Below are 27,849 nucleotides of genomic sequence, written 5' to 3'. Positions count from 1 at the left end.
AAGGCGTTTGCTTGGATGCTCTTCATCTTGTTGATATACGTGCGAGCAAAGATACTACAGGACGGCAAATTGCGGACGCTGTGGAATGGGGAGTCGTTGGGAGAGGTCGAGGACAAGAAGGGTGATTTACAAGCTCCGGACACGGGTGTTGCGGGCGGGCCGAGATCCGACAAGCGCTCGCAGTCTACAACACGTCGCGATAACGCATTGTGGTGGGCAGTTCAGGACTGTACACAGCTCTCATGCACAAATTATGATTCTGCGGGCGACAGAACGGAGCAAGACTGTGCTCGGTCTGGTAAAGGACGAACAAGTAGCAAAAAAATGCAAAAAACGCGGAGCTGATGGGGCAGCAACATGGAAGAATTTACCGGCCTTACTATCCTGGCTGGACTTCCGTGTGTCTACAATGACGCAGCCTCGATGGCGACGTGGCAAAGTTCACTCGCTGAGGAGCTCTATTCATACATGCAGATGAACAGTCTGGCTCCCATTCAGGTGCGATGAACAAGATCGCTGTATAGGACAGAATCGTACCATTCATCGCACTGTTCCTGTCTTCTACCTCGGTCCAACAACCATTTATTCCCTGTGCTCGTGACAGCAAGCCGCGAACGACTGCGGGCGTTTCGAAAGCACTGCGGTTGTTCTCCGCACTCAGTCTGACTCGTACTCGCTTGCTGAAGCTCGCCTTGTGCTCCGTACGCCTTGTGTCCTCTGTTATGTGACATCGTCCCTTACTCTCCCTGTTGCTGAGCAGATTGTACAGGAAGCCATTAGCATTCGCTCTATTCCTTCCCGGGATGTTCACTCCTTGGTCCACATGTCGATCAACGCTGCAGCACAAAGCGTGCGTGCATTCGTGCCATCAACATCAGCCCGAACATTGCCCACTTCTCTACTTCTCCACCCAGCGAAGCAGCGCCCGCATTCCGTTCACCGTAGCAGGAACCGGTAAAGGCGCGGCCAGCGGGGGATCTCTCTGAATACCGAAAGCCCATGGTCCCCACGACGCAAACCGCAGCCAGCCAGCCACTTTCCTCCTCACTTCGCTGTTAGTAAGTACCGGAATCGGGTTGATGCTGGACACGATCTCGATGCGTACTACAGACTGAGGTTGTCCAGGACGTGGAAGTGGAACGAAAAACTTGACCTGTGCTCCAACGCATGCCTCGTCAATGGGCGAGCCAGCGTCAAGATTGTCGATGCTGGGCGTCCGGAATCCCATCGATCTCCAGATCAATCCGAAATGAGCGAGGAGGGCTGGGCTTGGATGATAAAGTCGCTTTGGTCGGTAACCAGTGAGGCTCACTAATTCGAGTGACCCGTCAGCGTGCACGTTTCGCAGCAGCATTCTGCGCGACGATTTGGTGACGCGAATAGCGTCCACGAAAGCGAACCACTTTTTCTGGTCGACCGCTCGTATACACCGCGGCTGTCCTGGTTGGTAGGCGGTCATGGTGACTCGCAATGGAGCCATTGCGGCTTCAGTCGTGGCTTCGAGGATGATGATCTCCATCATTTCTCGTGGCAAGTCGCACCAGCTGTCGATCATGGGCGCGTCGAGCGGTGTGGAGGTTCGTGTTAGATGTCTCCGCTGGGCGGCGCTTGATTTTGTGGTGTCCATGTTGTCGAGAAACACCTTGCGCGCGATCGTGGACGTTGATTAGAGCGCGGTGTGTAAATCGTAATTTGAAAGATCAGCGCGGACGTCGATGTCAAAAATTGCAAGCGACGGGACGGGACGGCAATTTGGGTGAAGCCAGAGGTTGCTCGTTACTCGGACATGTCTTGCTCGCCGTGAGAGTATCAGATGCTTGCATTGACTGAACTCAGAAACTGAAGGTGCTAGAGATACACCTGCACCGGTAGCATGCTTGCCCTCATAGAGGGCTCCACGTCGCTACGAGTCATCTGCGTGCTGCGACGTCGTTAATCGCTCTTCCTGTTGGTGAGCAAAATGATCAGGCAAGCCCCCAGTCTCGCTGCTTTGCTCGCATGAGCATCAGCTCCCCGTTTGAGAGTTTCGCGATTCGCCGACTCAAAGTGGCCGTCCCGTTGTGCTAGAAAGATTGACACGCACATCGCACCGCCCATTACTTCTTGACCCACCGGAACATCGATCGCAGCTCAGCTATCTCACCTGGAAACGACACAGACGGATCCCTTTTCGGTCCGCCGCCGGGCTGAAGCACACAAAACGCCCAAGATCCGTATGATGCACGCTTAGCCCAATGCGCCACCCTCCTCTGCATTTCTTGGTCCTGGAGGTGCCGGAGGACATCGTTGTGGGACTCGATGTCGACGCGTACCAGTCGTTGAGCTGATCCTGCATGCGGGAATGGAATATACAGTCTGATATTTGCGTCGGGATACCTCTGGTCCAGTGTCGTGGGGAAAAAGAAGCTCCGTGAAGCTCGATCGATGTACTCCAGACGGAACGGCATTGAGCGACACAGTAGTGTGAAGTGAGACAGGAGGGCGTTCGATGGCTGGCGGCGGTATGGAGTATGATCGCTCCTGGCGATGACGACGTCTTCAACCGATCCGCTTTCGTGAACTGCTTTTAGCGCTGCCTTGCGCGTACTCTTGGAGATGCTGAGAGCTGTTTTGAATGCGTTCCATTGCTGAGAGTCTACCGCCTGGACGCATCGCTGGCCGTGTCGTAGATAAAAGTGTGCCTGTAGTGGAACAAGTGCGGCTTCCGTGATGATCATGCTTTCGACCTCCGGCGGGAGTGTCGTCCAGATGTCGGTCATGGGCGCATTCAACGGCGTAGAGGTCATTTTCGGGAGGGTCTGCTGTAAGAAGATTGACTGTGCGGCTACCATGTTGTCGCGAAGGATTCTTGAGTGCGCGGGATTGACTGTTAGGACACAGTGTATGAGCTCCGCGTTGAGATGAGGATGAAGATCAAAGTCAAGAAGCGCTAGCCACGGGACGGAACGTCGATACGCGGACAGATCGTGAAAAGACTGCAGACCGGAAGGACACGCATGTTGCGAGAGAACGGTCAAAGCATGGTACATTGGATAAGGTATGTTAATAGGAAGCATAGACTGGTACATTGAGGATGTGTGCAGGGAGCAGAGAGAATGGCGTTAGCCAACCTGTTCAAGAGACCCGACGCTCAGACCGCGGAGACCTCATCGATCAGTACAACTACCCTCACAGCATTGAAGTACATTGGAATTGAGAATCACAAGGTGCTTGAGGACCCGGACAGTAGTTTGCGAAATGCTCTAGCAACAGGCAGAAGGCACTTGTATTGCTCCGTGATGACCTCAAATCTTTGTCTCTTAATGTTTCTGCTTTGAAGCAGCAAGCCAGACTTGAATGCGGCGATACAACAATGAAATCGGCATGTTTGTGACCCTATTGGAATTCTCCAGGGCCTGCTGCAGACAGGCTCTTTGTGCTCAGCAATCAGTCTGATCTGATCTTCTTCCGTAAAATCCTTCCATCGCGCTGATCAGCGACATGCCACAGCCAATTGGACTTACCTCCAACTTGCCAGTCACGCATGCCATACCGGATCCCTTGCGCGACATCCGACTTCCATACGCCATCTCGAAATTGCTCCTCTCGTCCAGCAGTCCATCGATACAGTCCAGCCACTTGGTCTTGCCACTCGCAAATCCTGCTCAAATTTGCACCCAACGAAGCCTGCCGGGCATCTCCATCATCTCCAGCTGTCCGATCGCCAAATGAGCTCGTTGCCCATTCGGTATGAGTTGATCTCCAACGAAGGCCCAACAATCCATAGACACCTCGCACAGCCAATTATGCATCTGAACGGCCACCAAGGAGGGATTGAACCGACCTGTCATGGGAGCAACTGATGTGATTTGGATGTGAGAGAATTGTCTGGCTTGCCCTGGTCCCGGCATACGGGCCACGGTCTTGATCTGACGAATGTTTTGATCCGCCAGGAAATGTATTCGGTTGTTTGAAATACCGTGTTTGAGCTTCCAGTAAGCTGCAGGAGCGACAGCAACGATCGAACCAAAGTGGTCGAACAACGCCCTTGAGATGCGGCTGGAGGCGGTCAAAGCCCCGATCCCGAGGATCCCGTGGCCGTGTGCAAGCACGCCGTGCTCTCGAAGTACCTCGAGGGCTGCCCTGCGCGAGTCGCTGTCGATGTACAGCATGTTCTTGAGATGTTTCCAATCGCTGTCATTGGCGGCTAGATCATCGGCGGCCAGACCATCGGCGGTCATGACGCATTCGCCAACGTCGTCGTGGAAGAGGTGGACCTTGAGGCGTGTCGGAGTTGACGCGAGGAGGATCATGCGACTGATCTCTTCTGGTAGCTCGATCCATATGTCGAGCATTGGCGCATCTAGCGGCGTTGAGACTGGCGAGCTTGGAGGCGTCGCGGCCGGCATGTCTTGTTGGTTGATCATGTCTTGCTGCGGTGTTGTCAACCTCGAGAGCGCCGAACGGAGACTGAAGAGGATGACCAAAGTCGTGAACTACTCCTGAGCGAAACCTGAAGCCTGCCGATCAACGAGGAACTCACAAGCCGAAGTCACTCCGCAATTCACCAACTTCCAGGCTTTGATCCCGCAACACCCACTCCTACTATAAACATTGAACATCAACACCACTTTTACACGATTCTATACACACACCACTCTCAACACCAACTCCAACACCACTCGCAGCACCATACACCACACCTACACCAACAACTCCCCTTCACAACACCACGTCCAGTCAAAATGAACAACACCGACAACACCTCCGCTCCTCGCCGCTCTCAGCGCAACGCAGGCAAGAAGTCCGAAGACCTTCCCGCGTAAGTGCCTCATTCCTCACGTTGCATACCAACATAGCTAACAGCAACAGTGCCGTCTCAAAGACGAACAAATCGTCGTCACAACCTGCCGAAGCAGAGAAGAACTCCAGCCGCACAACGAGGAGCAAAGGCAAGGGCAGGAGAGGTGGAGGTGCGCCTGCCGGCGAAGAGCTGGAGATGGAGGATGCGCCAGTCGGCGAGGACGAGGACACCATCACCGTCACCCCACGGCAACCAATGGCGAATTCTCGCATGGCCGGCGAGATGCGCCCACCTGCAATTCCTCCCACGAAGACCGGCGCGCCTCCCACAAAGTCTACGCGATTGACCAGGTCGGCCTCTTCACCTTCCAAACCTGCTACCGCCGACAACGCCGTCAACTCCAACAGAAATGCGCCCACCAAACGAGGCACAGCAAAGACAGCGGCTTCAATGAGGACGGCGGAGTCGAAGGATGTGGCGGAAGAGGAGGTGGAACAGGACAATGGCCAAGTGGCGAAGAAGTCAATGCTTGTCAAGTTGAAAGTGAACGTGCCGGTGCCCAAGCCCAGGCCTGACCCCACCTTCGAGGAGTACGGCAACCTCCTCATGTATAACATCGAAGGAGGTCAGGAAATGTACGAGGAGCAGGGTGGTGACGCCAAGTACGGCACGGCGGAGGAGAGGATCCGGGAGGCGATCGCGAACGGTCTCGCCGAGCGTGCGCTTGCTGAGATCCCTGACCCGGTAAGTTCTGAAGCCAGTCAAGAGGGCGACGACGAGGAGGGAGACGGGGATGGAGAAGGCGAGGGCGGAGAAGATGAGGAGGGAATGGATGAGGACTGAGGGCACTAAGCCTTCAGGTTCAACAACATAAAGTGCATGGTTGGGCATGAAGCGGAGCACTTTCGCAAAGGAGCTTGCTGCGAGCGGCAACGAATACTCGCCGGCGGCAGTGCACAGGATCGAAGTCGAGATCGAACGCGTCCGTCGGTGAGTGCGCTGTCCAGAGAGCAGAATGATCGGTATCCAAGATCGTTCGTACAATAATGAATACTACCGTGACTCCGCCATATCTTTCTGCTTCGCTTTCACCCAATTTGCTTGAAATGTCTTGCTGCTTTCTCCGTTTAACGCCCCCCCTTGCTCCTTCGGCCTTCAACGGCGTATGCCCTCCGCGATACTCGACAGCTTAAGCCGTTCATTGGACTTCACGTGGACAACGCTAGCGGGAGTATCCTCTGTCGCCGATAAGAAGACTGATAGTCCCCGAGCAAGAGCGCGAGGACCGGGAATGATCGTGGAGCAACCTGCTTTGAAAATGTAAAGGTTTTGGAGTGTCGAACGGTGTTCATTTCGCTCCATAAACAACAGCCGGTTGAGCGACCGATACAAGCGACGAAAGCCTCAGTCCACTCTGTCGCTGCTGAAGCACACACTCTTCTCCCTCCTACTTCACAAAAGCATCATCCATGTAGTCCTCCCCCTCCCCCGAAATCCACGCCTCCCCAGTCCCAAACACCGCAAACCCCTCCCTCACTGCATCCACCCACTCCAACAACCCCACCAACAACCTCTCCTCCCACCAACACCCCCCAAATTTCTCCCACAGCGTCCTCCCCACAAACCGCTTCAACACTTCCGCCTCCCTCGCCACTTTCCCATGGTGAACAAAGCCAATATTGGCAGGGACTCTGTCGACGACCACAGAGACCCGCCGAATCACACCCTTCTCCATCTCCAGCAGAGCTCTCATCTCCACCCATCTGCCTTTCTCCTCGTTGCCAAAGTCGACGACGACTCGGCGGAAGCCACGCAGAACTCCTCCCTCCACCACCTTTGCTTTCACCGGCATGTGAGCCGTCTCGTCTCGAAATTCCACCCGGAGGACGCCGTTCTCCTCCATGATCTCCTTCATATCCTCAGAAATCACTCGGCAGGAGAGCTTCAACTTGAACCATTGATGGAGAGCTGGACGATTCAGTCGGTCGGAGAGGAGGAGGAAGCGCCAGGGTCCGGGAGGAGAGGACTCGGTCTCTGCTTCGCGGCTGATTTGCAGCCGGAGAGGGTTGGTTGGGACGGGGTTGGCGAGGCGGAGGATGCGGCGACGGAGAGCGGTTGGGAGGCGGAGGAGAGGAGAGGGAGAGGAAGAAGAGCTCGCCATTGTGAGGACGGGTGGTGGGCTGGTGGTGGTGGTGGTCGGCGGTGTTGATGAGTCGGAGGCGGAGAGGGCGGAGGAGAAACGGGCGGAGAGCTTCCTTGCGGCGGTGCGGTGTTGTCGTACTGGCGGAGCTGATGTTGGTATCGTCGTCGGTTCAGGAGAAGAGAGTGCTGCAGCAAGAAGTTGTGATGATCGATCTCTCGCGGTCGCTGTTGTTCGTGCGTTGGTCAACACCCAAAGAGTGAAGTTCCAACGCCTCCGTTGCGAACAATCCATCCCATCGACACATCTGATCACACCCTTTTTCGCCGCTTGGCGTTTCACATGCTTCACTTCCGTCCAGCTTCTGATTCTTCTTCTTCTTCCTTTGATCACACACCAACATCGTCACACTATATCATCGTTGTTTCTTTCTCTTCCAAACAACAATGATCAACACCACCCGACAGTGGCGAGTGTGGGATCCCGGGGGTGGGTGGTGGCAGCAATGTCATCACTCACCCTATTTTGCGTTGTGTCGTCGGCGGCGAGGTGAGTTGGACGAGACTTGTTCTCATCGATATCATTGGACTTGATAGCTGACCAGTATATCTTTACAGTTCCCTTGCGGCCGTGTCAAGCGCTTCCTGAACCGCTGCTGCCACTCCAGCACCCTTCGTCAGCTCGACCGGTCGCTCCACCTGGTACTACGACGCCAATGGAGTTCCGTGCAGAGTACACCTGCATCAGCAGTGCTCGCAAGGCGCTGGCTGATCTCAACGACTCAGTTCCCCTTGTGATCAAGGTATTTAACTTGACCTCGCCGCTTCCTCATTGTCTGCTAACATCGCACCAGGGCTGGTACCTCACGGCGAAGATGTACTCCAACTGTCGTTCCGAACACACATCACACTTCAACACATCCACATCATGCCTGGCCTCTCAACCAACATGACATCCCCCACCAAGACCTCCACATCGGGCTCCAGGACTTCCAAGGAGTACGCTCGTCGTGTCGCAGTTCCGCACTCCCTCGGCTTCAAGCCCACCCCCGGCTCCCCAACGTGAGTATCACTTCCCACACATGCCTTACAGCTCACCTGCACATTGCTGACACCTCACTCTCAGGCGTGACAAGCTCCGCCAGTTCTCCTCCTACGCGGCGACGAGAAGCTCGACACCCTCATCAAGGCCACCATCGCACCACCGTCTCAAGAGGAGGTTACCCATCGCTCGCTGGCAATGCCGCCAAGGACTTCAAAGTCAAGCGCATCACGCCCCGCCACCTCCAGCTTGCGCTCCTCCTCAAGGTCGAGCAGAAGAAGACGAAGAAGATCGATGCCTAGGCGCGCACAAGCTCCCACGGCATCGAAACGACTGGATCAACAGACCACACTACACATGAGATACCCGTGGGCTGTTTGGAGAGTCGCACCTACGTTCAGGACACGTGACATTTGTTGTTGGATTATCGTGTTGAAGGATGGGTGTGGCCCAGTTCTGTCTTTCCTCTCTTTCTTCTTCTCTACTACTACTTGTTGCTCTCGGGCATGATGGAACGGTCTTCTGACGTTGGCGGGGGATTCTTGATGAAGAGCGGACCTGTGGTCCCTCATGGAAGCAGCTCTACATCGTCAGCTTCAAGCACCCACTCGCGTTGATGTGTTCTACTGGCTTGCTGGTGTCTGGCTTTTTACATTCGCGAGGGTGACTTGGTAATCGAGGAGGTCGATCGCGGTCAAGATCCCAGCATCGTTCAGCATGCCAAAGTCACTCCAGAAGCAGCTTGCCTTCTCATGAAGAAGTTCGCCGAACAGCATGCTCATTTTGCTTTGTTAACATACATATCGTATCACCAAATCATTCAAACTCTACCATGCTCTCGTGTTGCTTCCATGGCTGACAACGTACATCACTGCCTGTCCTCCTTTCGTGTGTATGTCCTGTGATCTTCTCGACGAGGAAAACTTCCGGGAAAACGGGCCATCCCAGGATATCGTGATATGTGCACGCTAAAAGTTTGCAGACGTGACCTGAGCTCGAACAACAACATCACAATCCTCAACATCACCACTCCCTCGCACTGCATCACTCCAACCCATCAACAACGACCGTACCAATATATCCACCGCCATACCACCCTCCTGTCACCATCAAATCGAAGCAACCTCATCAACTTCCTCCGCAGAATCCCACCAACTCCTCTGCTCCTTTCATCCTCTCCGCCGCTCTCCACCAAACCCAGCACCAACCAACCCACCAACCACACTACCATGACCTCAAGAGACATCCTCGGCAATGAGCGATTCGGAAACCGAGATAATCGAGAGCAGTATGTCCTCGATGCGGCTTGGGCTCTGTATATGATGAGTAGGAGGGATGTGGGGGAGGCGAAGGAGCAGATGCAGGACAGGGAGAGGGACAAGAGAGAGAAGAGAGCGAAGCAGAGGGAGGGAGAGGAGGAGGCGAGGAAGGGGGAGGAGAAGGGGAGGTAGGCTGCTAGTGAGGATAGCAGTGATTTGAATGATGGGTGAGCGGAGGAAGCGGTCCGGGTTAGGAGGAGGAGGATGAAACGAATGGCTGAGCGTCTGCTCGAGGATCAGGCATAGCAAAAGTGATATCGAAGCGGCGATGGTCTGGCGGTCCATCGAAATCAGAGGCGTCTTGACTGGTGAGCCTTCGGGTTTCTCTTACAGCCCCATGATCGAAGCAAACTTGGAGGAGCTTCATGCTCCTTCTCGCTGTTGTCCGTCCGGGAAGTATTCTGAATCATGCCTGACTCATCGCGATCACTACTTGGATATTTTCTTCGCTCAGGCGGCCTTGTTCCCAAATCTTCCACCACTCCTGGTCATCAAAGCCGTCCACGCCATCATTCAAATTGGCATACCGAGCGACTTCAAGCGCACTCCGCCGACCGACGGATTACCACGTTCGCCATAATTTCGAAGCCAAAACTGCCCACTGGGATGGAATTTGCGCAAGGCGGACACACCGTTGATATGGACGATCGATCGAACACCAAAGAAGTTTCAGAACCCGGCGATCACACATGGCTCCGGATTCATGTATACCCCCGTAATTACATTCTGGAACTGCGCGCGGCGACGGAAGAGACTACAGAGCCGAGCTCCGATGGATTCTCCCTCGGCAAGGCAAGAGATGGTACACTTTGGCAGGTGTTTGGAAATCCGTGGCAGGATAACGACTTTGTGTACAGCATCGCGCCAGAACATCGCGTAGGGCAACTTCGCGAACATCGCACCAAGGTCGCTGTCCAGAAAATGGGTGGTCCAACTCCCTTCAAATCCTCGGGATACATTGTGTCGTACCTCGAAGATCCCAACGACCAAGAATCATGGCGAGGAGAAGATGAGGTCAAAGAACGGAACAGCTACCTCAAGGCTTGTCTGGATTGCCACGAATACTACGACAAGCCTAGGAAAGAGGCTCTGGCAATGCTGGTCGCATTCGGACTTCCGGAGGACGATGCAATTGGTATCTACTGCAGACAGAAACTGCTGCACCGGTCCGGATGGCCCTTGAAGCACGAAGAGGTTCCGGAAATGCTGGATATCTTTCGGCGGAACCCAACACGGAGAGGCTTCCGGGACACATATTATTGGCTGTCCAATGGAAGCACGGGGAATCTCAAGCTGCCTGTCACAGTCAAGCTCGAGCTTGAATGGGGTCCTAGGGTGCACGATCTGAATCCGGGCCCCAAGGAGTTTGATCACTGTTTCCCTGAACAGGTTCAAGTCCTGGTGCGTGTGCCAGGGCTTGATGGTGGTGCAATTGACGCCAGTGAGCTTGTTGGCTTGGATGGCGTTGGATACGGGGTCGTTTCCAATCCATCCAACAAGGATCTAAGAGATTCCATTGGATATCCAAGTCCTAATCCGGTAATCCAACAAGAATCCAATAAGCAACGGCTTCTCCGAATCTCGCCTCTTCGAACGTCAAATCTACGCTTTATAGCGAGATTGCGGCACTTATGTCCTTACTACTGGCGCTATTGGATTTATTCTGGCGTTGGATTGGATCTTAAGATCGATTCCAATCCATCCAATAACAAAGACATAGTAATCCAACACCGCCAAAACGATCCATTGCCAATCCAACCCAACAAGGATCCAATCCAACAAGCTCACTGATTGACGCCATCGATATTGGATGCATCTTTGAGGAAGAGGACAACGAGTACAGCGATGGCGACGACTGGGACGAAGACGGCACTGATGCCCGCAACATTCGCGTGCTCTTTGATCTCGCCCCAGGTCCGCCCATGTCCGCCCATGTTCTATGCTGTTTCCCTGCCCAGGATCGGAGACGCTCGGTTTGATCAGCCTTCATATACGAAGGAGATCGACTGCTGGCAGCAGCTGATGGGCTTTGATGATGCTGATCTACCCGGCAACCACGATGACACTGACAGCAACCGCAAACCTCCGGTCAAGTTTGCAGCCGACATCTCATCGTATCCCAGGACACACATCGCACGGCTCGGAGACATTTTGCAGCAAGGAGGATCACTCTTGCATCCGGAGAGACTATACGGAGATCTCAAGGTCGTCGGCATTAGTCTTAACGAGCATCTCAAACAACGCTCGAAGCCAATCGAGCAGGAGGAGAAACACAGGGATGGTTAAAGGCCAAGCAGGAATATGCTTCCAGGAATCGACTAAAGCTGCATACTCCATACTCTGCGCGCGGCAATTTGCACATGATTCTCGCGCATTCTGTTCTCTTTCTTTCTGCTTGACTATAGCCACGCCCCTACCGAGCAAACGAGCTCCCGCAGTCCATTTCATCTGGACGTTAGGCTCTCGACTTTCCTACCATTGCAAGATTCGCAATCCTCGTACACGAAATTCGGACAGAACATAGCATCACAAAAGAAGCTGCCAGCAGATCCTGCTCGTTTCACAATCAGTCTCGCAGGGTCAATGAAGCGCGGGGACTCTCGCACGATTCCTTGTCACTTGCGAGCAGACTCTGCGAGTGACCGACAATGCTGTGGCGCAAAGACCTCCCATACCCTGAACATCTTCTGCACCCGCACCGGAAGCACCACAGTAATGTCTTCAAAGCGCACATCGTTGAGGGTCAAACATTCTTGGGCGCCATGGTATCAAAGATACCACTGTCAACCAGGAGGATAAAGCGGATTGGCTTGCGAAGGTTGCATCATTCTTCGCACACCGACCAGTAATCTACGCCATCACTTTAATCAGCCCTTCAATCGGGTTCAAGCGTAGGTCACAGGATTTCGGGTGCCGCGGAATCCAAAACACCGCTGCAAGCCGTGAATGGCGCACAATCCAGCTCTTCTTCACGCGCCGGCGACGATTCCAGACGTCAAGCCAAGCACGACACCGAACTCCATTCATGGATCGGAATCGAAACGGGCGAGGGCGACAGGGTGGCGGAGTGTTGAACAGCGAAGTATGAGACTAAGTGCTCCAGGCGCTTGACCACTGTGAGAGTCAGTGGTGATGCTCCGCTGCAGACTCTCGGCAACCTGCGGAGGTTGCAAAAAATGGTGGGCTCACGAGCTCCGCGCTTTCGGTTACACTGTGTCCCAAGACAAGAATGTCCGTTGAGATGGCCCGGAATGCCAGAGGAGATCCTTTCTACGCCATTCGATGACTGGGAGAAGAGATACACCATGAGCTACCGCAGCGAGAGGAATCAAGGCAAGTGGCGAAGCAAACTCGTGTTCGGAGATTCGGAAAGCTGTCGGATGGCGGATTCGGAGCTGGGTGTCTGGTGTTCCAGATCTCGACAGGAAGTCGTGGATACTTGAACAAACTCAGGACATTGGCAGCGCAGACGCCAAGGCGATTCATTGTCAGCATCAACGGCTCAAAATATTGGAAGAAGACATGGGAGCCTTCGCACAGGTCCTTGCGACAAGTCCTGTGAAGGCTCCGCTTCTCCAATGCGTCTACCATCGATGGCTTTTGAGAACACAAGAGCGAGCCGAGCTGCGATTGTATTCCGATTCGTACCTGATGAACCCGGCGATATACTCGCCGAAAGCTGAACGCCACTGCAGCCCAGAGTTCTTCCTAGCAATCCCGAAGTCATTCGCGTCACTCTTGCCGACCATCTCAGAACAAGCTCGACCTGCTGAGAGAGAGAAAGAGGAGGATTGCAGTGTCCACCCAGCCAGCCCGGCTGATTGAGACGAAGCAAAGCACCACCATCAGCTCCCGCTCGGTCATGAAGCGCAGATCGCACTCTTCAAGGGATCGACATCGGTCAAGAAGCGGGCAGCTCAGCCGGTAGATGAGATCGGGCATGGCACTGTGGGCTGGAGAGGTACGACAGGGGAGGATAAGCCGAAGCTAATAGAAACCCGACAGAAGGGTTCCCTAGGGGGGTGGAGTGACGCCTGGAGTCTCAGGCCACGTTGACAATGACCGGTCCGTCTTCCGCGGTAAGCACGACAAAGAGTGTAGCGGTTCAGGGCATCGATGATAAGGTGGAAGACGACTTGAAGGATGTTTAAAGGAAGGAAAAGTTATCTCAGCGGACGACGTCACGGGAACAGTTACTTGCAGCATGGCGGAGCTGGTCTACATAGTGCACGGAAGTTCTCAAGCGTCCTGTACCTTTTCCTCGCCGCTGATCTTTCTCGTATGCTAGCTGTTGGCCGTGGATCAGCTACGCAGGGAAAATGCACGAGACCATAGGGATAAAGCCCTGAAGCTGCAAACGAATGATTGACGTAACGTTGAAGAGTCCTTGTGGAAGTCAAATTGAGCCACTTCAAGCGCACATCTTCCAGTTTGGTCGACGTGAGCTCAAATCTTGACTAAGCAGAAAATCCGGCTCGTCGTGATCACCAACACGTATTCCTCCGAGCACAACACTTCATCAACCGAAGTTACTCCAGCAAATACTTCATCGTCCGAACCGACGCGAAGAATCTTACGTCCAGAACCGATGTGAAGTCGAGTTTTGGCTAAGCAACGAGGCTCAGGTCTTTGAAGACGAACTCACATTCGAAAGTCGACTTCACCGCCCCAATCAACGTTAGACTTTCACGATGGTTTCAGGACACCTCGAACGCCGCCGGCGTGCGCGCGAACACCTCGAAGAAGAAGAGAGAACTTTAGAGCTCCTGGACGAGTCGAACCGAAAAATGAAGATGAGCGCAGTCTGGAAGCGTCTTCCCGTCGAGCTGACCAGTATGATCATCGCCCACAATGCTCTGCTACCTCTCGAGCTCCATGGATGCACCACAAGCATCCGTCATCACGAGCGCATCCAGGCCATCGATCCGGAGAAGTAGCAGCAGGTCCGCACAACTTTGTCCATCTGCTCCTCCATACGCACCGACATCATCCGCACCCTTAAGACCCACGGCGCTATCGAGCACATCCGATTGAGCTCGGGTCGAGGTCCCCGAGAACAACGCCTTGAGCTAACCTGGTGGCTGCTCAGACACTTCCGGTGGGTGTACATCAATCGCGACTTGTGGTCTCCGATGGTGAGGTGTGATGCCGATATTGGTATCTTTGTCACTATGCCGATCCCAGAAGCGATGAGGAACGTCGGGCGTATCGAGCATGTTCATGCTGGTGATCATCGTGGACGGAGCGTTGACGAGCTTGAGGAACAGATGGAATTTTGGCGCAGTGTCGCAGGGTCGGTGTCGTGGATGTTCCGGACTGTGGGTGGGTGGTTGATGCACAATGCCGCTGGAGATGGGTTTGATGTTCGGCGGCTCATCTTCAGGCCGGCGTGAAAGCAGAGGGAAAAATTTCACGGCAGCATGAAGCCGAGGAAGCGCGGTCGAGGAAGACCTTGGCGAGAGATACCCAGCATTGGCCCATGAAACATGGCGTCGGAGTTGTCGGCATTTAGTCAAAATGGCGCTGGCATACCGAGCGTTGCTGTTGCAGTCTTCCAGAGACTGGTCGCGAGGAATGGACAGGATAAGCAAATGTGAAGGGAAGTTCAATGCTTCAACTCAATGAGTGTTCTCTGCGGCCTTCGTCGGATCCGAAACTCAACGATCTTAACCACTCCATGGAATCCTCTCTTTCTTCCTCATTTTCCTGCCTCTTCCGTTCCATCGTCGCAATGAACAGATAACGTAAGGCACTACTCATCTTTGCTACTGTCTAAGGATCGACCACTCCGTCCCGAGTTCAGGCGGAGTCCAGTTCTAAGTCAGCGACGGAATATATCCACAATGGAGCCGCATATCTTCTCCTACTGTAACGCCTACATTTCCAATACGACTTCCTACAGCCTTCCCCTCACTCATGCACACCATGCACCCCAAGTCGAGATGCCTAACACCTGAACAGCGCATTTCACAGCGCCAACGCAGAACTCTCGCAAGAGCAACGTGAGCTCCGTGTGGAAAAACCGATTGATCGAGCTGGTCACCATGGTCCTCATCGGAACCGCACTCATGCCTCTCCGACCCTTCGGCTAGCGGCAAGCTAAACGCCGAAGGCGATGGGCGCATCGGGACATCCAAGCTCCGAGAATAGAGGTACGTGCTCGGAATGTCATACTTCCCATTCCTCCCGGAAGCAGCTCATCCGCACCCTCGATATCTATGGTGCATTCGATGACATGGCCGAGATCGACGGTGAGGCTAGTCTGCTGACGACACAATTCGAACCACGGATGGCGCTGCTCGAGCATGGGCGAGGGTCATTCATGGGGGTTTTGACGAAGACGACCCTGGTGAAGGGAGTACAGGATGTCAGGCTCTTTATCAAGGTGCCCTTTGTGGAACAATGAGCAAGACGAGGTGTCCTGCAGCTACGGTACGATGTAAAGGATGATGGTTGCAGGAACGCTGATGTGCGGAGCGACGCTGCAATTGAGGACCGGATAAAGGGGTGGTTTGTAGAAGCAAAGTGCAGGTGATGCCTGTCCGGGAGTGTTATGGGCTGCAACACATCGGTGGCTGCTGGCAAGCGTGGAAAAGACAAGAGCAGATATGCCGGAGGACATGCAAGCTGTGGGATTTCAGTACACAGGGGTGTGGTGGTGTCCATGGGATATGGCAACTACACGGCAATCATCACGGCAGTCGGAGCCTGGTATGATCAAAGCCAGCCACGCTGAACATAGCCAAGAGAAAAAGGACGTGATGGAAACGACCTCGAGGCAGTGTCTAGAACGGATCGAAAATCCGGGAGACACTTTAGCTGTACAAGGCTTCTCGCTGTACTCGCGACGTGAAGGAGATCGGTGCGAACACTTTCGACGCTGCGCATTCATCTCCACGCCTGTCACTTTGAGGATTTACATTTCTACGACTTGCGAGAGACTGTCATGGCATCGGCACGAGAGTGTGAAGCAGACGATGATGGCAACAGTTTGCCATCCAATCGAATCAAAGCTTTCACGGAGGAGTGTACGGGCAGGACACTCCGCCGGCCAGGGAAGGTTGGGACTATAATGTGAGCAACAGGCTTGACAGGGCATCGTAGACTTGTCGTTTTGCTGGGATATGATGCCTGTGGCCAGAAACAGAGCTCGAGGTTATTGTTCATATAGTGGTACGGTATCCTCGTTCGTTCGGAGTATCCGAAGATCAAAAGCGTCCTGCTTTACAAGACTCTGAACCAGTTCCGCGCGTTCGGCCGTTTGCCGACTTGTCCTCATTCACCCTTTTGGCGCACCGTAGACCAGATTCCAAGACCTTGAGCCTCCAACAACTGCGTCTGCGGTTGATGAGCGACAAAGCATGTCACTTCCTCTCCGACCTAGACCTTGATCCAACAACATTCACGTCCGACCTTCTTCAAGCATTCAAGCACCTTGTCCGTCATCTTCTGTTCATCAACCACAGCGAGTCATCAACAACTGCCAGAATGTCTGTTACCAATCTGCTCTGCATCTGCTCTGCAACAAACTGGGCTTCCAATGCCACACCACCATGGTGCCCCTCGAGATGGCTGAGATGGTCAATGCATTCCGCAGCATCGCCCAGGAGCTGGCCGGCACGAATGAGGCCCTCACGATCATCATTGCCTTCGCATTCCTCATGGTTCTCGCACTCCTCACCATCATCGCCATCGGTCTCTCCGACCCGCCTCTCAACATCATCACAACCCACCACACCAACCACCACACCAACACACCATCAGCATGACCACCACACCAATGAGCGCCGTCTGGCAATCCATCCCTCTCGAAATCACCACCATGATCCTCGTCGAGACCGCTCTCCTCCCGCTGAAAGTCCACGCCCACTCCTACCTCCACCACCGCTACATCTCCGCCCTCGAAACCACCAACCCGCCCTCCACCAACGCCTGGCAAGTCGTCCTCTCCGCCCTCGCCATCAACCACTCGACCCGTCGGGCGGTCATCCACGCCCTCAACACCAACGGCGCGATTGAGCACAAGACTGACCCGGGAGTGGCGTACACGGCGCACTTTGGGCCGCAGCCGAGTTGGGCGCTGCTGGCGCATTTTCGATGGGTGTTTGTCTCTGTGGAGGATAGGATGGACCGTGACGATGTGAGGTGTTTGTGCGGATGCCGGTGCCCGGGGCGGTGAGAGCGGTGGAGAAGTTCGAGATTATTGGGGTGAAGCCGTCCCCGATGCAGGCGACGGATATTGAGGTGGCGGGGTCGGCGGCGAGGGTTTGTGTACGGGCATGGGCGCTGGGATGCTGGATGTTTTTAACGGTGAGCGGAGGGTGTATTGCGGCCTCGCTTGTGGATATGGCGCACGTGAGGGCCTTGCTATTTTGGGAGGAGGAGTGATGGGTCTCCGTTGTTTGGGCCAGAGACGGAAGCAGTGAAGAGGATGGCGAGGGTATGGAGCGAGTAGATGGCGGCGAAATGAAATGGAGAGAGAGGACGTTGGTGCGGAGCTTACTTCTTCAATCTCATCATTCTGTGAATTCGTTCAGCCTCCAACCAAGCGTGGGAAACTGATTGCTCTCTGTTCCCAGTGCCGGAGACCGGACCAAGGAGCAACGTGGCCAGTCTATGGGGAGTGTAGCTGGTGGCGAGAGTGAAGCGCAGAGAGACGAGGTCAGTACGACCCTCACTGGTCCGATAGCAATATCGTGTAAACTTGTTCGGCCTCCGAGAAGTATCGAAGACGATACAAAGGCGGTCTCCCATCGGCTCTCCTTACAGCACACATCATCTAAAGCACTGCTGTTTATTATAGGCCTTCGATCAACGATGTAGTCCTTGCAGCGATGGCAGTGCAATAATTGATCCAGAGACGCATTCGTCGAATAGCTTCAAGTCCTCGAACTGAAGCGCATCACCAAGGTCAAGGGAACGATCGCCACCCTTCAAAGGTCTGTTAACAAATGCGTCACGACTGAAGCCGAATTCGCAGCATGACCTCGTCGCGTGCATTGCGACTTCGGCGGGGTCATCGACTCATGCTCAAGCGCAGGTACGCTGTCCACCCGACATGCCCCAGAGGATATGCTTCGAGTTCGAGTACGCTAATACTACGCCGCTCATTACTGGACCGAAGAGCACAGCTCAGACTCCCTCTGAAGACGGAAATGCGTCGCCCTCACATAGCACTAAATCGCGACCCGAGGCAGCGCCATTCGTACATGCTATTCCTCGAAGTAAGAAGACCGATATCGATCCTCTCTCACAGGCCTGCGATACGATCATAGCGGGTCCTTCCCCACCGACGCCAATTACGACATTGATCGATGTCTGCGCTGTTGGTCTCAATGGTCGAGGTGTTCTCCTCCGAACTACTGCCAGCCTATCCCAGATCCTCCGACATGCGACTTCTACGACTGGCGAAATCTCATCCCCTCGGGAGATAAGGTGTCGGACGGAGAGGAGGACGATTCGGAGGAGGACGATTCGGAGAAGGACGACTCGGAGGAGGACGACTTGGAGGAGAGCGAGTTCTGGGAAATGTCCTAGATCGAAAGCATCGGCGCCACTGCACGCTCAATCGTGAGCTCTTATACGTACGTCGGAAGGCCATGTCAATGCAGGTCTCTACCACGGTGCAAAACGACGATGCTTCATAGAGGCAATAGCCTGATCCAGACCCAGCAGAGTTCACCTACAAACCACAACGCCCTGGCGACATCCAAGAACAAACCAAAGCAGCAATACGCTACTCTCAACTCGACCAAAAGCAAGCTGTACGGTGGAACTATTGGACTGGTGTCGAAGGAGAAGAATTTGCGGCTGAGATGCAATGCAGCTACAATAATCCGAGAATGATCTCCTCCTTGCAGAGGAAGGAGAAGCGGCTTAACTTTGAGGCTTGGGATCAAACCATTAATGGGACGGGCGAGCACTTACAAGCAAATACGATCAGTTGGCCGAGCGGAGACGGAGGTAGCCATCGAGTTAGTGTGCACCGCAAAGACAAGAGGTCTTAGAGATATGTGATGCGACGGAGTGGAGGAGGGCATGATTGGTAGCGCTGACTTGCAATGTCGGGCGAGTTGTTGCCTGACGCAGCCTTTGCTGACTTGAAGGCTATCGAGGTGTTTCTGTGCTATTAAAAGGTACCTCAAGAATGAGACTGGCGGACATGCCACGGCCTGTCCGCACACGCATGTCTCATGTCGATGCACTGTTTTCAGATTGCTTTCCCAGAATCTTACATGCGGCCGATGCTGCTGTCGAGTTCGATTCCTGCGTCCTGACGTTCCAGGGATCTTCCCGACATGCTCTGTGAATGCAGTCTACTTACAGAAGCTTATGGTGATTGCCGCAACAACTCGTCTCGGTAAGTTCTGCTTCGTCTCGAGTAAGGCAGCTAGGTCCTACATTGGCTTGTGTAGACGTGATCAAGCTGTGGCGAAATCGAGATCGCATTTCGAGATGTTTGACGGCCTCCTTTAAAGGACTGGCATAAGTGATAAGTCTAAGAACGGTTAATGTCTGGCGTTCATCGATGCTTTGTCGGCTTAGGCTGGGGTGACATCTCGATCTTCTTGCAGTCGTACCTAACGCTCATGGTTTATGTCACAAGTTCGTTCAATCGATCAGAACGATTGGTCGGCCGCATCTCACTCACGTAAGCCATCCACAGAATTCTTCTCGCTCATATTTCTCTCTCGTCCTGTTTGCGTCCATCTTCGATGCGGCCGCCGAAAAAGGCAGCCAGGCTCTGTGCCAGCATATAGCTCTGTATCTGAATTCGATTCTCAACTTCGCGCGACAGAGCAAAACGATGGAGTCACAAAGGAGTCAGGCAAAGACGAGCTGCTTTAGCACTCAAAGTATCAACGATCGAACCGTGGCACCCATCCTCACCGCCACCACCGCCCTCCCTGGTCTTGGCAAAAAGTACTCCCAAAAGACAAAAACCTCTGCCCACCAGTTGGTGAGCAGTGAAACCTCCCTTCGAGGAGTTTCTTTGTGAGCGGTGTCCAGAGGGGCAACATACCTAAGTCCAGTCCAGTCCAGATCCAGAACCCATGTTTCATCATATTGAAACGAAGAAAGAAGAGTGAAGGAGATAAACGAATGAATAAGAGCGAGGTGAGAAAGCAAAGTTATACTATACCTTTTAGTTGTGTGGAGTGATTCACTACCACTGCGCCATTGACGCTTTTTTCGGTAAGGTGAAGGGAATCGAGGGACCTTATGTACCTTACCTTGAATAGGCGGGGGAACGTCGGAGGTGAGGAACTGGACGCGTTGCCGACGTGTTCTCTCCTGTTGACAAGGCTGGATTGCGACACCGTTCTACCTTCTGGCAGGGCGAGACGTTTGATATGATTGTTATCAAGATGAGTTCATCACGATATTCGGATTCAACCAACAGCATCGCGTGTTTGCTCGTTACAAAGATTTATCCAGCTCCCTGTCCAATTTCGCGGAGTAGTCAAGTTTGCTTCATTCGCCGTCAAGACTGGCGAGGTCTGGATCCACTCGTCTAAAAGCAACGGCTGGATTGTCTTCACCAGAAAACAAGCAACATGCTGCAGAGAGAGCTTGATACCTTTCTACATTACCCGAGACATCCAGAGGCTCCACGGATGGTCCATTGCTTGCTACTGAACCTTTTAACGATGTCATACCATCCCGAGCTTCAGTTTTGTTCTTCCTCCTCCGTACTCATCACTCATTATCTAGATTGGAGCTACGCCTGTGAACACGCATTCCGTTCAGCATGTCACCCACAGTATCGTTGAGTCTTCGTTGGATGGAAGCACCAAGAGAGCTCGTGGACATGGTTCTCGAAGAAGTCGTCCTCACGCCACTGAAGATTACTGCTCCTCCACTCCACCCGCGCCCGGACCACAACGGCATCTGCGCCGTTTACTTGACGAACTGGAGACAAGTCTTGAGCATGCTTCAACTGAATTCGAACACTCGCAAGAATGGATTGCAGATCATCCAGCAGCACGGCGCGCTGGAGATCGTCCCAGTCCTGCCACACCTACTGATCCGTAATCGCTCGCTCCACAATACCCCACACTGGCTCCTTCGCTACTTCGGATACGTGTTCATCGACGACTACTATTCCTATCGCATTGGCGACCTTTACATCCGCGGCCAGGCGAGGGTCTTCGTCAACACGCCCGGCCCACCGCGACTCAAAGCCATTACACGTATCGAGATGAATTCTCAGCTCGATCCACGCTTATACTCGAAAGAAACCCAGGCGAAGCTGATGGAGGATTCGACATCGGAATCGGCAAAGACCGCGAAAAGGAATGAGGACAGAGGACTCATGGCGTCCGTGGTCGACTTGTGTCGTAGTAGAGCTTGGTATCGTATCTTTCGGGAATACGGCTATTACCCGTTGGAGCGCACTCTTGGGTCGGCAGATGATGTTCGTCGTCTGATCGTTTGGTAGGAAGGTTGATGCCAAGATCAGCAGGTACTGCCGTTCGTCAGAGAGCTTCAACGATGAAGCTCGTCCGGTCTTGGTACAGGGTACTGGCCGTACAACAATGTCTGCTTGGAAAAGCGGCGGAACGAGCGACGGCAGTACAACACTCCATTACGCCGGCGAAACACTGATCCATATTCGACTGAGAGGATGTAAGAATGGCAGAAGGCGACGCCGCCACCGCAGTTTGCACAGTCGCGGACCGATGTTCCTTCTGACAGAGAACATACACTCAAGTTCTGATACCCAGTCGCTATAATTCAGATGATTCCAAGTGTACGATATATACGGGAGAAGCGTGCCGACCCGCGTCCTGCATCTCCAATCCTCACTAAGCTCCGACGAGTGCTTGGCTGCATCTCGTCTTTGCACCGCGCTTATCCTCCGTCTAACTTCATCTCCCGCCTCCCTATCTACCGGACCAAGGCATTCATTGTCGCAACGTCCCATCATGGCGGCCATACCGACGCTGAGCACCCGCTGGCAATCAGCACCGAAAGAACTCGTCGACATGGTCATTGCCGAGATCGTCCTTACCCCACTCCAAGTCATCGCCCTTCCCGGCCACCCAACACACAGCAATCGCAAGATTTGCGCCGCCCATCCAGAGGATTGGGAAACCCTCAAGAGCGTCCTCTGCCTCGACTTCGGCACGCGTCGCAGCGCGCTTCTTACCCTCAAGAAACACGGCGCGTTGCAAGACGTTCAGCTCAAGAGTGCGACCACGGCTTACCATCAGTCGCTTCGTTCACCACACCATGGTCTCCTGCGTCACTTCCGCTGGATTTACAAGAACCATGCTCTTCCGATTCAGCTCGGTCTCTTCAATGAGGTCAAGAGCGTGGCGTTGTTCGTCAAGGTCCCGGGCCCGCCACAACTCAACCACATTGCACGCATCGAAGTCGCGTCGGAGACCCATCCGTGCTTTGAGGCCTCTCTCGCTGAGCAGGAGCTGATTGAGAACCCACACTCGCAAGATGCAGAAACTAGGTTGGAGAGGGAGGATTCGCGCATGGCTGAGATTGCGCTGAAGCTCTGCCGAGCCGCCGCGTGGTCGTCGCTGTTCGAGACGGAAGATGGTCGTCATCTGTGTTATCGTATGGGATCATCGAAGGATATTCGAAGCTTGATTGTCTGGGAAGAGTACAAGCAGCAGAGAGTTTGACAACAAGAAAGGTGGGAGTCACCTGGGGTTGCAAGGCACAGCTGAAGCGAAGTGGTACCGGTGATCAGAAAGGCGATTGTTTGAGAGCACTGGTCAGCATCGCAGGAGGTTCAGTCTGCGGGATACGCAGAGACTTGATCGAGGATGTCAGATGAAGGAAATTGTGAGAGATAAAAGGGGCGCCATCATTCAGGCTGTGCGCTATCGCCCTCTGCATGAGGCTGTGTTGCCTTTGGCTTGATGTAGACACGCTCTGTCCAACGTGCAGTCTTAAAGTTTTGTCACGTCTCACCAATCTATCCCGGTTGCCCCTCTGCGTAGCTCGATTGACTCCGGGTATACACGATGGATGCCTCAGGCTCACGTGATTTGAGAAGTGTATCTTCCGCGAATTCGTGATCCGCACAGATTTTTGTCCTTCGGCTTCTTCCAACCACGCAACTACAGCCACTTCCTTCCAACTGCGTCGAACCTCGAAGCCTGCAATCCAACGACTAACATGGAGGAGAACACGACAATGAATACATGCTGGCGCAACACCCCAAGCCACATCCTCCAAAAGATCATCACAGAAGTCGTCCTGACCCCACTCCGCCTTACAACCACCCACAGCGGCAGAGACATGACCAGGGAAAGAGTACGAGCCGTGGACCCAGAGCACTGCAAAGATGTCATCGCCATGTTCCATCTCTCCACAACAAGCCGTCAGCACGCCAAAACCGTGTACCGAACCTCCGGCGCCCAGCAGATCGTCCCGAGAGCCACCGTCCCCGGCTACCGTCGCCTTCCTTCACCACCGTACCTTCTCTCGCGACCTGGATTCCTCTTCATGGAGTTCGGATGCGACTCCACTCGGCCGGAGACGCGAGGCACCACGCTGGCCCTCTTCCACGAGATCCTCAGCCCGTTGAACACTGCTTTCGTCAATGACCTCGCGTGGATTGAGGTTAAGTCGACGGTTTGTCCAACTGCGCGCGCCAACTACCCGCACTTCAAGAGCATGTTGCTTTCAGTCTGTGAGGCTGCGGCTGCGGAGATTTGGATATTTCAGAGACGAAACGGTCGACCGATGATCACGGCAGCGACTTGTGATATTCAGATTCGGAGCTTGGTGGTGTGGGAGAAGCTCTGATTACAAGCAGATCGTGAGGAGCAGAGGGAGCAACACGAAAGGCATCAGTCGGCTACGCAGTCGCAATGAGGAGTCGCACGTTGAGGTCTTGGGCTGGTTCTCTAGGAGGAGCTTTGGCTTCAAGCAGGCTGCAAGGGAGCAGAGGCGATGAGGGCATGGCGACGCCGCGGTAAAGACACCCTCATCAAGGGTCGGACGGTATTATCAGGACGTTCATGTTCTGGACAACGCTTCGTCGGCATCGCCACGCCTTGGCATTTCGGCCACGGTTGGGAGTCGAAAGACACAAGGGCAGGATACCACAGGCCAAGCTCGCCAGGTGCACTGGTCTCTCACCTGGCTACGGGAGTCATCCCGTGCGGTACTCTTCGGCGACTGGTCAGAATTGGAATTTTCTTTGTGCTTCATCATCCAGAAGCGGTCTATTTCGTTGCTTGCGTTCCCTGGCGTGATTTTTCTGCTTCTTTGTTGCGGCTTTCCCTCTTTCTCCTTTCTTCGAGATGGAGCCTTTTCTTTGGTAGCTTGTACAATCGACAAATGTACAGCACCTTCATTTGTTACCTTCTCAATCTCATTGCATGCTGTCCTGAATCCGTCTCAGCAAGCTAATCGTATGAAACCGCGTGCGTTTGGGTTGCCGGTTTCTTCTTTTCCAGCTCGATGTTCGCAAGAAGTCATGTCGCGTGCGCTTGAAACGAGCGCGGTCTTAAGTCTTGACAAAGCGATTACAGACGACTGGCCTTCAGGTTCCTCAAGCACTACGAATGTGCTGCAAAGGAGCCGATTCGGCCATCGAAAAGCTGCAGTGCCATGCCCGGTCGCTTCATACTCTATACAGCATCCTGCCGTCCCTTACAAAATTGCGGATAACTCCCGACTATAAGCCTCTATATATCTCTCGAGCATGTGTCCCGGACTTCTGGAGGGGCAATCCATTTGTACAGCGGCAGCGTCTGCGCCAAATTCCCTCTCTGCAGCCTCCTGGGTTTGAGTTGACCCACCTCAACTTCGACTTCAATCCTTGTAACTCCACGCCTGCCTCTCAACAACTGCTTCCCCTTCTACAAATAACACCTCATCGAAACCAACATCGTGTACACCCGACGTTTCAAGCGCATTCTCATACACGAAGACTTGACTGTCGTCGTCAAGATGTTGGCCTCGACTGCGGAGTTCCAAACTATCCTGCCTCGCCCGACGACATTTCCCTCAACACTGCGCATTCGCGTTCACCCGAATCACAGCGATGTCGACGGTGTGTCCCACGCAGCCGTGGAAGCCATCAACGACCACGAACTTGCCCACTTCACACGTCTGGGATCCTACGCCGACGCCGACCCTCTCCCAGACAGTTGTCTGATATACAACGAATACTACCACAAGCGCGAATGCCTTACACTCCTCCTTGACCTGCGCAAAGCCTCCCCGGACGTTTTGTCTCCAACCTATAACGACAACATGCTCGCGCGCGGCGCCACTTCGAGTGAGGACTACCTCTGGAAACACGCTGCCACCCTCACCATTGTCGCGCCCTTCTCCATCTTCTCCGTCGTCCACCCAGCCAACCGCATTGTTGGGCACCACACTGTCACCTACAAGAAGCTTCGCCGCATGGAATGTCTGGACGATTTCTATTGGAAACTACAGCACGTCGACCAAGCCATCATCACGCGTTCCGCGGGCGACGCGCTGGAGGATCACCGCATCATCCTTTCGCTACAACATACCTACTGCCACACTGCGCCGTTGGATATCCTGCCGAAGGAGTATCTCACCGCGGAAGCGTTGCAGAAGATGCAGGAGTTCTTCGTGTTGCCTAAGACGACATACTTGCATGCGAACACGAGTTGTCAAGTGGCGAGCTTCGGCGAGACACTAAAGGACTACACAGTGGCGGTAGAAGCGTTTCCGGCGTTGAGACTGGAGGTGTATCGGGAGAGGATGGGGGAGGAGGAGCCGGCGGATGATTGGGGAGGGAAGCAGGTGCGGCATTTGAGGAGAACGAAGCCGGAGTTGAAGGAGTAAGAAGGGTAACGGAATGTCGAACTGCCTATGTGCAATTGGATCGTTGTGGCAGGCATCCGGAGAGTGGTCTCTGCGGTAGAAGTGTTTGCATTTCTCAGCTCCTACGAGTGGCCGTCTTGGTTGCTATCACGACCGAGGAAGGTGGGCGGCACGAACTTCGAGATGGGAAGCCGCATGAATGAAAGACGAGACGCAGCATTCCATCTTCAAGATCGCAGGAATCAATGGGACTAAGCAGCTCTTCCGGAGTCTCGAACATGACAGCAAGATGGCTCGCTACAGCCAAGGCTGAGTTTCTCCGCGAACCCTTGAAAGTGCATCGCCCCGATCATTGCGACCCGATGTGAGTCTAGCGAAGAGTTGAACAGCGTTCCGTATGGCAGTCCTACCTGTTTGCGCGGGTGAGCTGTATCGGCCTTCACACTGTGGTTCTCTGTCTTGCGAACGGAAGGCTGGAGAAAGCTGGAGCAGGTTTGGAGAATGCGTTACAATTCTATTGTCATATCTACAGCCGAGTACGACGCGAAGCCTCATGGCTCGTCAAAATGTTTTCCTGCCGTCGTTCGCTCAATGCGAGAACCGCGCCTGAAGTGGAGGCGATCTCGCTCTCACCTGCACTGCTGACTCTCGTCATCCACTGCAAAGACAAAGCCAACCTCCTCCCACCACCCTGCTGCTCCATTCCAATCAGACTTTCCGTCCAAAAGACCCGTCATCGCCAGCACAGTTTCCCCAGTCACGAATCGCATGAGCCCTCCCAGTCTGCTCCTCACAGCCCGAAACCCATGCATGCGTCCCACCGCGCCCATCCCCCGTTCTCCTACTCAGTCCACACAATCAGCTTCCGCACATCTGCACCATCTCCAACAGCAGCACTCATATCCCACCCCCCAACCCCACAGAACATCCACGACTTGCACCTCCCCATATCGCACCACAACGTCATAAAATTCTCAAACTCCTCGTCCGACATCGACTTCATAGGCGCAGACTCCAACCGCTCCACCCTCCTCAGCGTACCAGCAACAGGCATCCTAACGAACAACCTACTGTCCTCCTGCGCCATAAACACCCACCGGAAGTGTCGCAAAAGAGCGAACGATGGCTCAGGGAGGTGGGGACCAGGTGGAGCGAATCGACGGGGAAAGTCGAGGTAGATGTGCTCGATTGCGCCGTGGGTTTTGAGAGTGTTCAGTGCTGATTTACGGGTGAAGTGGGAGATGGATAGGGAAGTGCGGACGATTTGCCAGTTGGAGAGGTCGAGGGCTTGGGAGTGTTCTTGGAGGTTCTCACCGTACGCGTTGATCTGAAGGGGTGTGAGCGCGTTTTCGATGATGATTATCCTTGAGATGTCGAGGGGAAGGTTGCGCCAGATAGCGCTCATCTCTTCTTGGTCGGTGGCCATGTTGTCAGGCCGGGACGATGTCGTGAGTGGTGGTATTGAAGGGAAAGAGAAGTCAGGAGCAGCAGTCGAGGGTCGCAAAGCTGGCAGAGTTCTGTCAAGTGAATATGGGTAGGCCATCTTTGCAGCACGTCACCTTGCTGCTGAAAGTAACTCGCGTCCAGACCTTGCTCTCTGTCAATCGATCTTTCATAGCCTATCGCTCATTGTGTAAGGCATATCGTACTCAACTCTCGAGATGGGTAGCTCGAGACAGGCCAATCATTGGCCGTTGACTGTGGCTTCTATGATCCGCCTCGGTGCAGTCATCTCATCTGTCCTGCTTCACAGCTCTTTCTCGTCGCATGCTTCCCCATGATGAGCA

The 27,849-nt window shown here is 54.0% G+C and overlaps 10 protein-coding genes across 10 annotated transcripts; 6 read left to right on the top strand and 4 right to left on the bottom strand.

Annotated features, from left to right (window-relative positions):
• Nucleotides 1-898: 898 nt before the first annotated feature.
• Nucleotides 899-1,627, bottom strand: MYCGRDRAFT_94767 (uncharacterized protein; the record flags this gene model as incomplete). Its single annotated transcript, XM_003850833.1, has 1 exon — nucleotides 899-1,627. One exon carries the CDS (start codon nucleotides 1,625-1,627, stop codon nucleotides 899-901), a length of 729 nt encoding a protein of 242 aa, XP_003850881.1.
• Nucleotides 1,628-2,096: 469 nt separating this feature from the next.
• MYCGRDRAFT_94766 (uncharacterized protein) lies at nucleotides 2,097-4,334 on the bottom strand (the record flags this gene model as incomplete). The annotated part of the gene is made up of 3 exons (XM_003850832.1): nucleotides 2,097-2,866; nucleotides 3,504-3,692; nucleotides 3,824-4,334. 3 exons carry the CDS (start codon nucleotides 4,332-4,334, stop codon nucleotides 2,097-2,099), a joined length of 1,470 nt encoding a protein of 489 aa, XP_003850880.1.
• A 390-nt stretch (nucleotides 4,335-4,724) lies between these two features.
• MYCGRDRAFT_94765 (uncharacterized protein) lies at nucleotides 4,725-5,626 on the top strand (the record flags this gene model as incomplete). The annotated part of the gene is made up of 2 exons (XM_003850934.1): nucleotides 4,725-4,801; nucleotides 4,852-5,626. 2 exons carry the CDS (start codon nucleotides 4,725-4,727, stop codon nucleotides 5,624-5,626), a joined length of 852 nt encoding a protein of 283 aa, XP_003850982.1.
• A 604-nt stretch (nucleotides 5,627-6,230) lies between these two features.
• MYCGRDRAFT_94764 (uncharacterized protein) lies at nucleotides 6,231-8,746 on the bottom strand (the record flags this gene model as incomplete). The annotated part of the gene is made up of 4 exons (XM_003850831.1): nucleotides 6,231-7,072; nucleotides 7,321-7,333; nucleotides 7,443-7,511; nucleotides 8,618-8,746. 4 exons carry the CDS (start codon nucleotides 8,744-8,746, stop codon nucleotides 6,231-6,233), a joined length of 1,053 nt encoding a protein of 350 aa, XP_003850879.1.
• A 447-nt stretch (nucleotides 8,747-9,193) lies between these two features.
• Nucleotides 9,194-11,569, top strand: MYCGRDRAFT_94763 (uncharacterized protein; the record flags this gene model as incomplete). Its single annotated transcript, XM_003850935.1, has 4 exons — nucleotides 9,194-9,411; nucleotides 9,781-10,684; nucleotides 11,107-11,207; nucleotides 11,356-11,569. The coding sequence occupies 4 exons, from the start codon at nucleotides 9,194-9,196 to the stop codon at nucleotides 11,567-11,569; spliced, it is 1,437 nt and encodes a 478-aa protein (XP_003850983.1).
• A 4,267-nt stretch (nucleotides 11,570-15,836) lies between these two features.
• Nucleotides 15,837-18,820, top strand: MYCGRDRAFT_94762 (uncharacterized protein; the record flags this gene model as incomplete). Its single annotated transcript, XM_003850936.1, has 7 exons — nucleotides 15,837-15,994; nucleotides 16,139-16,357; nucleotides 17,048-17,458; nucleotides 17,863-17,944; nucleotides 18,161-18,222; nucleotides 18,353-18,507; nucleotides 18,663-18,820. 7 exons carry the CDS (start codon nucleotides 15,837-15,839, stop codon nucleotides 18,818-18,820), a joined length of 1,245 nt encoding a protein of 414 aa, XP_003850984.1.
• Nucleotides 18,821-19,615: 795 nt separating this feature from the next.
• Nucleotides 19,616-22,926, top strand: MYCGRDRAFT_94761 (uncharacterized protein; the record flags this gene model as incomplete). Its single annotated transcript, XM_003850937.1, has 6 exons — nucleotides 19,616-19,643; nucleotides 19,829-19,934; nucleotides 20,141-20,243; nucleotides 20,434-20,479; nucleotides 21,049-21,721; nucleotides 22,188-22,926. The coding sequence occupies 6 exons, from the start codon at nucleotides 19,616-19,618 to the stop codon at nucleotides 22,924-22,926; spliced, it is 1,695 nt and encodes a 564-aa protein (XP_003850985.1).
• A 499-nt stretch (nucleotides 22,927-23,425) lies between these two features.
• Nucleotides 23,426-24,058, top strand: MYCGRDRAFT_94760 (uncharacterized protein; the record flags this gene model as incomplete). The annotated part of the gene is made up of 1 exon (XM_003850938.1): nucleotides 23,426-24,058. The coding sequence occupies one exon, from the start codon at nucleotides 23,426-23,428 to the stop codon at nucleotides 24,056-24,058; it is 633 nt and encodes a 210-aa protein (XP_003850986.1).
• A 1,152-nt stretch (nucleotides 24,059-25,210) lies between these two features.
• MYCGRDRAFT_94759 (uncharacterized protein) lies at nucleotides 25,211-26,083 on the top strand (the record flags this gene model as incomplete). Its single annotated transcript, XM_003850939.1, has 1 exon — nucleotides 25,211-26,083. The coding sequence occupies one exon, from the start codon at nucleotides 25,211-25,213 to the stop codon at nucleotides 26,081-26,083; it is 873 nt and encodes a 290-aa protein (XP_003850987.1).
• An 820-nt stretch (nucleotides 26,084-26,903) lies between these two features.
• On the bottom strand, nucleotides 26,904-27,488 carry MYCGRDRAFT_94758 (uncharacterized protein; the record flags this gene model as incomplete). The annotated part of the gene is made up of 1 exon (XM_003850830.1): nucleotides 26,904-27,488. The coding sequence occupies one exon, from the start codon at nucleotides 27,486-27,488 to the stop codon at nucleotides 26,904-26,906; it is 585 nt and encodes a 194-aa protein (XP_003850878.1).
• Between the last annotated feature and the right edge of the window lie 361 nt (nucleotides 27,489-27,849).

The sequence above is a fragment of the Zymoseptoria tritici genome, chromosome 7 (genome assembly GCF_000219625.1).
Source record: "Zymoseptoria tritici IPO323 chromosome 7, whole genome shotgun sequence".
Taxonomy (NCBI): Eukaryota; Fungi; Ascomycota; class Dothideomycetes; order Mycosphaerellales; family Mycosphaerellaceae; genus Zymoseptoria; species Zymoseptoria tritici.
This window is presented reverse-complemented; position numbering and strand designations above follow the sequence as displayed.